Consider the following 12,018-nt stretch of genomic DNA (forward strand, 5'->3'; position numbering starts at 1 on the left):
CTACAGCCTGGAAGTCTACAGGCCAAAGGTGTAAAAGAAGAGCTTCAAACCCCTACACTATTTTACCCAGCAGTGGTCCAAGTTCACGGGCGAAGAGTCATCGAGTCAACATGAAGGCTACACTCGTCCATCTTTTGTAGCTGCGACGTCCAGACTTGAGAGTAGTACAAAGAAAATCAAGCCAATAGTGAAAGACGCGATCGGAGGAAGCTAACTGACAAACACAGACGACCAGCGGTGCTTGACCTGGAGACTTTCAACTCCTTACATGAGGACCTGAGAGGAACGGGATTCGGGGAAGACCATACCCAATGCCGTCCACACAAAGGCCAGGGTGCCGATGAACCGATCACGATGGGGCCATTTCCGGGATCGCATTTCTAAAGTCCGCGTCCACCATGCGCTTGTCAGAGCGATGCGCGCGCTGCGTAGGGAGACTAGTCAGAGCTTCTGCGGACCACAGGCAGCCTTTGTAGATCAACAAGTACGCACTTCATTATTAATACGCGGGAGGCCACGAGTGATGGCGCCCTGATGACGCCAAGACTTCGCGGAGATCAGCTTTGCTTCTTCACAGTGTTGGTGGGCGAGTCGACTGAAGCGGGACGGGGACTTTGTTGATTACCTTACCTTGCCTGGCTGGTAGTTTCCGTAGTTGGGAACTAATTAGGAGCACAAGTGGCTGCAGACAGACCCTGGTCATTGTGTCGAATCCCGCTGGGGCATTTGTAAGAGGACTGAATCCGGTCATGGAATAAAACTGCGCCTGCACCTGTAGTCATCATCACTCCATCCATCTCTCACTTGTCCTTTGCGTAATCCACTTTGTATCTATGATCCGCTAGGCACCTGTCTCTCTCTTGTTCTTGTGCTGCCCCATCCTCGACTACATCTCCCAGTGACAGCCAGCCTTGCTCGTGGTTGTCTTTGCCGTGCCTGTGTCCTCACTCTCCTAGTCCAGTCTAGTCTCACTTAGACCACAGCATCGCCAAAACCCGACACACGACACACGCAGCCAGGTCCAGTCCAACGTCCCAGCGCCGCGCATCTGCGCGCGCCTCACCCCAACCGACACAATGTCTGCACCGCCAGGCACGGATAAGAATACCCCACAACCACCGGACGACATCGCCGTGTCAGCACTCGAGCCGACGTACAGTCGCGACGAAAGCTCACCAGAGGATCTCGACGAACTGAGACAGAAACAGCAACATGGAGATGGCGAGAGCTCTTCCGGTCTCGGCACGGCTTTCAGCGAGAAGCACGACACAACTCATGAAGCGGAGCCAGGGTTGCAGAGCGACAGCAACTCGTCCACGCATGATGTCGAGGACATCACCAGACCCAGTCGTCTAGAGCAGACCAAAAGCTATGCGACCGACCGCAGCGCCGTCTCCGCCAGAGTCCCGGTGCCTCACAAGCCTGTCGATCGCCCCTGGTACAGGAAGCTGAATCCCTTGCGATGGGGGGGTATTCCTCCGCTCCCAGAGGAGCGCGAGGTCTCGCGCGAGGCCAAGGCTGGTTTCTGGAGCAGACTGACATTCAACTGGATGACACCTCTGATGACGGTACGTCGCACCCTTCATGTATAATATGAAAAAGAGACAAGATGCTAACAACGCCTCCGTACAGACCGGCTACAAACGCCAGCTGGAGCAAGGCGACATTTGGAGCGTGAACCCGGCCCGAGGCTCTGAGCCTTTGACGGCCAAATTCCGCGAGAGCTTCCACCGCCGCGTGGAAAAGGGCGAGACGCATCCGCTGTTCAAGGCCCTGCACGAGACCTTTTTCTGGGAATTCTGGATCGGCGGTATGGTTGCGCTCCTCGCGACGATTCTCCAGGTCACCGCCCCATTCGTGCTGCGCTATCTCATCCAGTTCGCGACAAATGCCTGGATCGCCCAGCACTTTGATACGAAGGCCCCCCCGATCGGCAATGGCATCGGTCTCACCATTGGTGTGACGGCCATGCAGATGTTCCAGAGTCTGGGCATCAACCACTTCATCTTTAATGGCATGATGGTCGGCGGGCAGGCCAGAGGTGTGCTCATTGGCGCCATCTACGAGAAATCCATGGTCCTCTCTGGTCGCGCTCGCGCCGGTGACTCTGGGAAGAATCTGCTCGCTGCCGCCGCGGAAAAGGACGAGGCCAAGAAAGACAAAAAGGGCAAAGCGAAGAAGGGGCATCAGCCAGAGCCGGACGGTCTGGGCTGGGGCAACGGCCGCATCGTCAACCTCATGAGTGTCGACACCTACCGCATCGACCAGGCGTCCGCCATGTTCCACATGATCTGGACCTCCCCCGTGGCTCTGATCATCACCCTGGCCCTGCTCCTCGTCAACTTGTCCTACAATGCGCTCGCCGGTTTCGGTCTCCTCGTCATTGGAGCGCCCCTGCTGACCATGGCGATTCGAAGCCTGTTCCGCCGGCGCAAGGCTATTAACAAGATCACGGATCAGCGTGTCTCCCTCACACAGGAGATCATTCAGTCTGTCCGTTTCGTCAAGTTCTTTGGCTGGGAGGAAGCTTTCATGAAGCGTCTGGCCGAGTATCGTGGCAAGGAGATTCACGCCATTCAGATCCTGTTGGCGATTCGAAACGCCATCAACGCCATTGGCATGTCGTTGCCCATCTTCGCTTCGATGCTTTCCTTCATCTCGTACTCCTTGACCAACCCCAACCTGCCCGCCGCTGAGATCTTCTCGTCTCTGGCCTTGTTCAATGGTCTGCGTATCCCGCTCAACATCATGCCACTCGTGCTCGGCCAGGCCATTGATGCCTGGTCGTCGATGAAGCGCATCCAGGAGTTCCTGGTGGAGGAGGAGCAGGAGGATACATTTATCACCGATTATGATGCCAAGCATGCCATCAAGCTCGACCATGCCTCCTTCACGTGGGAGAAGAGCCCCGCTCAGGACACCGACAAGAAGACCGAGAAGGACAAGAAGAAGGGCACCCCTGCGAAAATGAGCGAGAAGGCTGCCTCCAAGTCTCAGGCGGCAACTGGTGACGGGCGGCCTGGGTCCTCTGGCGAAGAGAGCACCCTGAACGAAGAACGAGAGCCATTCAAGCTGCAAGACTTGAACCTGGCCGTGGAACGCAACGAGCTGATTGCCGTCATCGGCGGCGTCGGCAGCGGCAAGAGCTCACTCCTCGGTGCGCTGGCGAGCGATATGCGGAAGACTGGCGGCGATGTCACCTTTGGCGCGTCCAAGGCCTTCTGCCCGCAATACGCTTGGATCCAGAACACGACCGTCCGCAACAACATCATTTTTGGCAAGCCGCTGAACAGGGCCTGGTACCAGAGGGTCGTCGAAGCGTAAGTGTACATCCTCCCTACTGTGAAAGTATCACCGCTAACACTGCGTAGTTGCGCTCTCACAGCTGATCTGGAGATGCTCCCCAACGGCGACCAGACCGAAATCGGTGAGCGTGGTATCACCATCTCTGGTGGCCAGAAACAGCGCCTGAACATTGCTCGCGCCATCTACTTCGACTCGGACATTATCCTCATGGACGACCCTCTCTCCGCTGTCGACGCCCATGTTGGTCGCCACATCTTCGACAACGCCATCCTGGGTCTCCTGGGCAACAAGTGCCGTATCCTGGCTACGCATCAGCTCTGGGTCCTCAACCGCTGTGACCGCATTGTCTGGATGGAGAACGGCAAGATTCAGGCCGTCGACACCTTTGAGGCGCTGATGCGTGACCACAAGGGTTTCCAGGTCCTGATGGAGACCACCGCGGTGGAGAAGAAGGAGGACAAGAAGGATGATGACGAAGAGGAGGAGGACGCTGACGAGGGCGAGAAGAAGACGAAGAAGAAGGGCGGCGCCCTCATGCAGCAGGAAGAGCGCGCCCAGGCCAGCGTGCCCTGGTCCGTGTACGCGGCGTACGCCCGCGCCTCGGGCTCCATCTGGAACGCACCGTTCGCCGTCTTCCTGCTTCTCCTGTCGCAGGGGGCCAACATCACCACCTCGCTCTGGCTCTCCTACTGGACGTCGGACAAGTTCGGCCTCAACAACGGCACCTACATTGGCATCTACGCCGCCCTCGGCGCCTCGCAGGCCATCCTCATGTACGCCTTCTCCGTCTACCTGTCCGTCATCGGCACCAACTCGTCCAAGGTCATGCTGCGCGACGCCGTCACGCGTGTGCTCCGCGCCCCCATGGCCTTCTTCGACACCACGCCCCTCGGCCGCATCACGAACCGCTTCTCCCGCGACGTCGACGTCATGGACAACAACCTGACGGACGCCATCCGCATGTACTCCTTCACCATCGCCATGGTCACCTCCATCTTCGCCCTCATCATCGCCTTCTTCCACTTCTTCGCCGTCGCCCTCGTGCCCCTGTACATCCTCTTCGTCCTGGCCGCCTCCTACTACCGCGCCTCGGCGCGCGAGGTCAAGCGCTACGAGTCTGTCCTGCGATCGCACGTCTTCGCCAAGTTTGGCGAGGGCCTCAGCGGCGTCGCCTCCATCAAGGCCTACGGGCTCAAGCAGCGCTTCGTCACCGAGCTCCGTGCCTCCATTGACGAGATGAACGCGGCGTACTACCTCACCTTCTCGAACCAGCGCTGGCTCTCCATCCGTGTCGACTGCATCGGCAACGCCCTGGTCTTCACCGTCGGCATCCTCGTCGTCACTTCTCGCTTCGACGTCAACCCCGCCATTTCGGGCCTGGTCTTATCCTACATCCTGGCCATTGTCCAGATGCTCCAGTTTGGTGTGCGTCAGCTGGCCGAGGTGGAGAATGGCATGAACGCCGTCGAGCGTCTGCGCTACTACGGAACCTCCCTCGAAGAGGAGGCGCCGCTGCACACCGTCGAGGTCCGCCCATCCTGGCCCGAAAAGGGCGAGATCATCTTTGACAATGTCGAGATGCGCTACCGCGAGAACCTCCCGCTCGTCCTGTCCGGTCTGTCGATGCACGTCCGTGGCGGCGAGCGCATCGGCATCGTCGGACGCACCGGCGCCGGCAAGTCCTCCATCATGAGCACGCTCTTCCGTCTGGTCGAGATCTCGGGGGGCAGCATCACCATTGACGGCCTCAACATCTCCACCATTGGCCTCGCCGATCTGCGGTCGCGCCTGGCCATCATCCCGCAAGACCCGACGCTGTTCCGCGGTACCATCCGCACCAACCTGGATCCCTTCAACGAGCACACGGATCTCGAGCTCTGGTCGGCCCTCCGCCAGGCTGATCTCATCCCCGCCGACCACGCGGCCCTGCCCAACCCCACCGAGCAGGTCAGTGACGAGGCCAAGGATACGTCCCGCATCGGTCTCGACACCACCGTCGAAGAGGACGGCCTCAACTTCTCCCTCGGCCAGCGTCAGCTCATGGCTCTCGCGCGCGCCCTGGTCCGCGGCTCCCAGATCATCGTCTGCGACGAGGCCACCTCGTCCGTCGACATGGAGACCGACTCCAAGATCCAGAACACCATTGCCACCGGGTTCCGCGGCAAGACCCTGCTGTGCATTGCGCATCGTCTGAGGACGATTGTCGGCTACGACCGCATCTGCGTCATGGACGCGGGCCGGATCGCCGAGTTGGACAGCCCCCTCGAGCTGTGGAAGAAAGAGGGTGGTATCTTCCGAGGCATGTGTGAGCGAAGCGGCATCCGCTTGGAAGATATCAAGGGGGCCCGTGAGGAGATGATGGGTTTCGACGGCGCGGCCGCCAGTTCATCTGCCAGCGGCACCGCCTGATGTGGGGGATCTGAAAAAGGTTGGAATTGTGTCTGTGTATATGAGCGTGTGCTTGTTGGCGTTTTGGTCACGGGTTACTCATTGGAGGCTTTATATTTTTGCCCATGGCATATATGGTAGATTTCAAAAAGGCACACATAAATATCGATATGGCCACTCTGGACAAGGTGTGCAATCGCAAAGAAAAAGAGTCGCTACCGCGGCAAATTATACTATCAATGCGCATACGAAGTAGAATATGTACTAGGGGCACCCTTATGTGCCAGACTGGGCAATGCCCGTTGTCTTGATCCCTCTCGCGCACACACAACGATAGGCTGCCACCGTTTCCAAGTCTGTTATTAAGCAAGAGGCACACCCTATGCCAACGGAACGCGTTTCCTTTGGATCTTATGCCAACCGTCCTTGACGCCGAATTCACAATACATGTTCAAATCTACCATGCTCCTAAACGAGATTCACTGCGCCCCCGATTTGTAGCTCCTCAAGCTCAAAATCGGTTCGACCCGGGGCCCAGGTTCGAGTGACGTGGTCCAGTCGACGGGGGCATGTGCGGAGGCGGCAGCGCGCCCGGATCATCAGCCAGCAAATCGTCGAGGTAGGCACTGGGCGCCCGTTGGCTGCTCGGGCGGTTGAGCGTTGACGCGCTGATGTCTCGGCGAGCAGCAAATGATGGCGAGTCGGGAGGCGAAGGGCCGGACATGTTACGCGCGGCGCCACGGCCCCGTGAGTCGGGCCGCAAGTTTGTCAAGCTGATGGAGTGAGTGTGGTTCGCGCCTCCAGCGTTACCGCCTGCAGCATAGAAACCAGAGGGGAGGAATGTCGAGCTGCGGTTGCCAGTACTGCCCGTGCCGGCGGCAGTTGGCGAAAAGAACAGGTTCGAGTGACTTGGGTTTGCGGAGGGAGTCGGGCCACGGTTTGTCCGGCGAGCACCACGGCCAGCAGTAGCACCACCACTGAGGGACATGTTGGAGCCCTGATCAGTGTACTTGTAGAACGGAGCAGGAGGTGCCGGAAAGCCAGCCTTGCTGTTAGCATCGTGCTGTGCCAAAGCGGCACGCTCGACGGATCGATGGAGCAGCAGACCCCCGATCAAACGCCAGAGAAGGATGCCAAGTCCGAAGGCGCCCAAAACTGCGCCAACAATGATGAAGACGGTGCCATCAGGGGCTTGCGAATGGCGCATGAACGGAGCATGGTCCGTCGGAGGGACAGTCGCAGCAGGATACTCTGGGATACCAAACCCACGAGTGAGTGTAGGGCCTCCAGTGATACCGCCTCCCAACTGGGTCGTCCCAGCCGCTGTCGTGGTGTCGGTAGGCTCCTCCGTCGTCGATGTCTGGTCTTCCTCGGTCGTGCTGGTGGACTTTTGTTCTTCAGTGGTCGTGGACTCGGGCTCAGCAGTGGTCTCTGGCTTGTCCTCGGTGCTGGTGGGTTCAGCTGATGGCTCATTTGTCGTTTCGGACGCTGGGTCTGCTGTTGACTCTGGTGCCTGGTCTGTTTGGGTCTCAGACGTCGATGCCTCCGCTCCATCGGTGCTCTGGCTGTTGTTATTATCGTTATTGTTATCGTTATTGTTGTTGTTGTTATTGCCGCCGTTGTTTTGGGCGAAGACGGGCTTCACAGCGAGCATAGCGCCCGAGGCAGCGACAGTCGCCAAGGCATATCGCCGCCTCGGCATTTGCACGCGGAGACGCATGATGGCGGCTGAGCAGAGTGTATCTTGGGCGTCGTGTCGTTCTTCACGTTCGGGATTGAGCACAACCTCAACGATGGAGGATCAGTGTCGATGGCCCAACCCGTTCTGTTGGCAGAAGGGTGATCGTGGAGGGAGGTTTCCCTGTCGCAATAGCGCTGGGACGTTGGCAAGACGATGGGGGCCGGTCCAAAGGGAGGCTGTCGCCGTGGCTGTGTTCCGATGACTGTGCTGCGGTGCTTGGAAAGCGAGTGATCTCGGGGGCGTGCTGCGGGATCGTTTGCGAGAGAGAGAGATGGAAGTGGGAACTGAGGAGAAACGAATGATATTCCAAAGTTCACAAAACCCCGGCACGGGTAATTGAAAAGAATGAATCTGGTACTACTCTGGTGCTGTGCTGCCAGGGGGCGGGCGGATGAGGGCGTGATCGGGTTGGTCGAGGGTTGGAAAGGGAAAGGAGAAACAGAAAAGGCACAGCGCACGCACACACAGCGTGACACAGGCACGCGAAGTGAGACTTCTTGCGCCAGCCCAGCGCTGAAAGAACCAGGGCCCATTTAATCATGCTGAGGAAGGCACGGGATGGGCTGGACCAGTCTTGGCGTTTGCCAAAGGAGCCACCGATCATCCCAATCTGGGAGGTCCCGCATGCTGCTTTACGTTTCTGAGTGCTGGCCATCGCTTAGCCCCTTGAACTCGAATTTCCATGCATTAACGAATCGTAGACCTACGCAACGTGATCGACGCACCCCTGCTTGCATCATAAAGCGGCGCCAACCCCAGCCCGAACCGAACGGTTGCTGTGAACAATCGCTCGTGTTGGAGGGTAAATACGAGCGAGCACGACATTTCCATTTTGCTCATGATATCTAGGCTTTGAATCGTCTAGATATCAAACGACGTACCAAATATTCACTTGATAGAGGCGAATCCAATGTCAAATTCGAGTGCACTGCTGCGGCCAGAGAGCAGAACGGACCGGATATCATATCCCTCTGTTGACCTACCCTGCACTTTACGACCACAACACTGGTGAAGGTTCAGGATGCAGTCTATGCGAGACAACACATGGGATACGACGGTTTATCCAGTACTTTGGCTGTATCTGACATGTCTGGCAGGCAGCCGCACACACGACGATTTTGTGGTCGTTCCCATGTAAGTGAAACAGAACAAGACGTACACCAGCATTACATTCGCTGGCATGAACAGTGGTCGTGTCAAGGGACAGTCACTCCAACTTGAGAGTCTCTTCCATATCCGTAACTAAACATGCCGGTACGACGACGGTAAAAACCATGCTGCATTGAGTAAATATCGGGATGTGGTGGCAGCGAGGGGCGGACCAGTCCGCGATGAGCTATAACGTAACTTGTCAGATCGTCTACAGTAATTGTCAGGGCGCATTCCCCACAATGACTATCGCTCGCTTGCACCCGTTGAACGCTACGTGTACCAATTTCGACTACACATCAACCATCTTATCACCAGCGATGCATTGATGGACGCATCTCGGCCCAACACCGAGACGAAGTCTCTGAGCAACCTCTCGCATGAGTCGCATCATGCCTCGCTATCCATGCAACCCCCACACGGATGCTGTCGAACCTGCAGGCTGCAGCGAGTCAACCTCTGTCGATACCCTTTCCCCACACTTCACACTGCTTACAGCTCGCGGTGCCGGCGTCTCGATGCCATCCAACACGCCAGCTTGGCCAGTCACGTCCGCCGACGCGCATCGCAGCCGCCCGCTATGACGAGTGTCAGGCACATGCGCGAACCTCCCGCGCCCTTGGTCCAAGCTGCGATGCTGCGCCGTGCCCAAAAGCCACGATAATCTCTCATTCGGAAATGACGCTGGCGTGCGGTGCGGGTGGGCTTCCCTTATCTCTTGCCCCTCCTTTGACGTTGCTATCTTGTACCCTTGTGGTCCTTCAACCTTCTACAGCCTGTGAACATGAATAGTATTTAAATATTGCCTCTCTTGCTGGATCGCGTGACCGGACGGACTAGTGTGCAAAAGACCCTGGATCTGTGACTCTTCTCGAGGACGTGGCTCGCTGATCCCGAGCGCCACAAACCTTAAAAGGACTGACGGGAGAAGCGGCTCAACATCTTGTCAGATTGAGGAGGACTGTCCTTCAATCGACTCACTCAGGATCTTGCCAGACATCACAGTTCGAATTTGCAACGGAGAAACCAGATACAGGGCCGCCGAGTCCCAGCCATTGCGATGAACACCCAAGTGTCCTTCCTGGTGAGTTGCCCGTCTCTCCCTCAACCGTCATGCATAGACCGACGCCGGCCTCGGGCATGACTTGGATCCATGGAAACGGAGAGCTGACCCTGACAGGATGGGACTTACACCCTGATACACATCCCCTCGCCTCTCTACGCCTCCCTACTACAACCTATCCTACGCGTGCTGCTGCCACAGGCACAATGCGTCGACAATGACCCAGCGACAGCACGCGAGGGTCCTCACAGGCACACTCTGAACGACTCCCAGCACCACGCCTTTCTGAATGTCAGCGTCACGCCGCTCGAGGTATCCCTCGTGTGTCCGTCCAAATGGGCCCAGGCCATCTTCAAGCCGGCCCTGGAAAGACTCCCGTCCAAAGAAGCGAAGACGGTAGACCTATCCCGTGATGAGTACCTGGTGCTCTCCGTGATCAGCGCAGGGCTGGACGCCGCCAGGAGGGTCATGGAGCTGACAAGCCCACTCGCGCTGGCCGGCATCCCTATCTTCTTCATCTCCACCTACTACTCCGACTTCATCCTCGTGCCGGCCAAGGCCAAGGACAAGGTCATCAAGGCCTTTGAGGAGAAAGGGCTGCACCTCAGCGGGGACCATGGCCAATTCGTCAACGACTGTGCCGCCGGCAGCAGGACGGTCACGCCCGAGCGGAGCACCACACCACCGCCGCCCGAGTCGTCAGCGGAGATTGACGTCCAGACACGGGCTTTCGACACCCTGACGAAGAGCAGTGTTCTGCCCCAGGTGATGGACGACCTGCATCTGGTGCATTGCTCGGGCAAAGAGTTGGATCCCATCACAGACGAGGTATATGATACCCGCCAGACCACAGGGAGACACACCAACGGCCACAAACCTCGGAAAAAGACGTGGGTCGACACTGTCGATCCAAAGCTCTACACGTGCTTGATCTCTGCTCTCGTAGCGGAACCCAAGTTCATCTCGGTGACCCTGGCGCAGGGCGATCCCCCATCTCTGCTCCTGGACAAGTCTCTCCTGCCTCTGTTCGCCGACTCCATCGTCGGGGACACGGACAACAAACAAGTGCCCATCTTCCTGGATCTGGTGAAACTGCCTGTCGAGATCATCGGCATTGTGTGCGGCGTGGCCGGTAGGCTGGTCAGGGATATGCAAATGGAAGCGAGCGCGGAGCTGTCCTATCTGTCTACCGCGAGGGCGGGCGTGGTCATTTTGCCGGAGGAACAGGCCGGAAAAGCACTGGATATCCTACGACCCTTGCTGAAGAAGGTTGAATGAAGGAGTGGATGGTTTGGGTTGGCGTTTGGCCACACGCGCATGATACCTCTTGATTGTGATATAGTTTTGATGCCCAAAAAGTCGATTGATTTCGTTGTCTTATTTTCCTTTCTTCTTGCCGTCTTTTCCTTTCTCCTCCACGTAGCCAGCCTTGACGATGCCTTCCCTCGCCACGCCGTTGATGACCGCGAATCGTCTCGGTCCCATCTTGACACCGCCGTACCAGCGTGTCACGACCACCATGACGCCCCAGACGTCCATCATCTGCATCAGCCTCAGCACACGGCCACCCGCCGCCGTCTCTCCATCGTCGTCGCAGTCCTGCCAGCTCGTCCCACTGTTCGGGTCGCGGATTCGCCAGGCGGAGATGTTGTGCGTTGCCGTGCGGATCTGTTTCGACGAGGACAGGAGATGGGTGAGATACTGCCTCGCCTGCGCCGGCGACGACACAGGCGCGACGTGAGCCACAAACGTCGACTTCATCTCCACTGTGAGATCCGTCACTGTCCACGGTGGTGTCGGCAGGTTGGCAATGTCCATCTCCTCCTGCTCCGCCCTCGTCCTCGGCTCGGGCGTCACCTCTCTGTCCTCCCCTTCCTCCTCCTCCTCGCCATCCTGCTCTTCCTCTTCCACTCGTCGATTGAAAGCCTCCACCGCATCAAAGATGCATACGATGCCAGGCTCGTACACCTCGCTCAAGGCGTCGACAAAGAGCCCGAGATCTCTAGCTCCGGCGCCTTTCTTCCCGCCCGATGCATGATGCGTGCCTAGGACTTCGGGAGGTACGTGAGGATATATCTTTGGAAACGCGACTCGGAGCGATGACGCCTCATTTGGCAGCTTGAGAATGTATATGGATGAGGCATCATCGCTCGCTGTGTCTGAGGCGGGGGCGAGTGTGGCGTCTCCGTAAATGGAGTTGATGGCCTCTACCTCGTCGAGAAGCTCTTCAGACATGATGATGCCGATCAATGGTGGCTGCAGCAGCCAGATCGCTCGCCGCGTATCTAGTAGGTACTACTACTATTGGGAACTTGAAGATGTGAGGTGCATGTGGCTCTAAACTCTATCACACTTTCAACGCGTACCCACA

General features: G+C 57.8%; 4 protein-coding genes across 4 annotated transcripts; 2 read left to right on the forward strand and 2 right to left on the reverse strand.

The window, feature by feature from the left end:
• Positions 1 to 767: 767 nt before the first annotated feature.
• F5Z01DRAFT_729428 (P-loop containing nucleoside triphosphate hydrolase protein) lies at positions 768 to 5,898 on the forward strand. Its single transcript, XM_046266685.1, has 3 exons — positions 768 to 1,568; positions 1,633 to 3,320; positions 3,372 to 5,898. The coding sequence occupies exons 1-3, from the start codon at positions 1,077 to 1,079 to the stop codon at positions 5,713 to 5,715; spliced, it is 4,524 nt and encodes a 1,507-aa protein (XP_046114802.1). The 5' UTR covers positions 768 to 1,076; the 3' UTR covers positions 5,716 to 5,898.
• Positions 5,899 to 5,903: 5 nt separating this feature from the next.
• Positions 5,904 to 7,800, reverse strand: F5Z01DRAFT_664708 (uncharacterized protein). The gene has a single exon (XM_046264118.1). It carries the CDS (start codon positions 7,412 to 7,414, stop codon positions 6,206 to 6,208), a length of 1,209 nt encoding a protein of 402 aa, XP_046114803.1. The 5' UTR covers positions 7,415 to 7,800; the 3' UTR covers positions 5,904 to 6,205.
• Positions 7,801 to 9,510: 1,710 nt separating this feature from the next.
• F5Z01DRAFT_335337 (ACT domain-containing protein) lies at positions 9,511 to 10,975 on the forward strand. Its single transcript, XM_046259157.1, has 2 exons — positions 9,511 to 9,668; positions 9,765 to 10,975. Exons 1-2 carry the CDS (start codon positions 9,645 to 9,647, stop codon positions 10,923 to 10,925), a joined length of 1,185 nt encoding a protein of 394 aa, XP_046114804.1. The 5' UTR covers positions 9,511 to 9,644; the 3' UTR covers positions 10,926 to 10,975.
• Positions 10,976 to 11,024: 49 nt separating this feature from the next.
• F5Z01DRAFT_639789 (ribosomal protein S5 domain 2-type protein) lies at positions 11,025 to 11,882 on the reverse strand (the record flags this gene model as incomplete). Its single annotated transcript, XM_046262464.1, has 1 exon — positions 11,025 to 11,882. One exon carries the CDS (start codon positions 11,880 to 11,882, stop codon positions 11,025 to 11,027), a length of 858 nt encoding a protein of 285 aa, XP_046114805.1.
• Between the last annotated feature and the right edge of the window lie 136 nt (positions 11,883 to 12,018).

The sequence above is a fragment of the Emericellopsis atlantica genome (genome assembly GCF_019669845.1).
Source record: "Emericellopsis atlantica unplaced genomic scaffold F5Z01scaffold_31, whole genome shotgun sequence".
Classification (NCBI taxonomy): Eukaryota; Fungi; Ascomycota; class Sordariomycetes; order Hypocreales; family Bionectriaceae; genus Emericellopsis; species Emericellopsis atlantica.

Excerpts from the sequence above, each read along its gene's own strand:
- F5Z01DRAFT_335337 (XM_046259157.1), top strand. The coding sequence starts at position 9,645 with ATGAACACCCAAGTGTCCTTCCTG. Across the intron at positions 9,669-9,764 it reads ACACCCAAGTGTCCTTCCTG|GATGGGACTTACACCCTGAT; the intron begins GTGAGTTGCCCG and ends TGACCCTGACAG.
- F5Z01DRAFT_729428 (XM_046266685.1), top strand. The coding sequence starts at position 1,077 with ATGTCTGCACCGCCAGGCACGGATAAGAATACCCCACAACCACCGGAC. Across the intron at positions 1,569-1,632 it reads GGATGACACCTCTGATGACG|ACCGGCTACAAACGCCAGCT; the intron begins GTACGTCGCACC and ends GCCTCCGTACAG. Across the intron at positions 3,321-3,371 it reads TACCAGAGGGTCGTCGAAGC|TTGCGCTCTCACAGCTGATC; the intron begins GTAAGTGTACAT and ends AACACTGCGTAG.
- F5Z01DRAFT_664708 (XM_046264118.1), bottom strand. The coding sequence starts at position 7,414 with ATGCGTCTCCGCGTGCAAATGCCGAGGCGGCGATATGCCTTGGCGACT.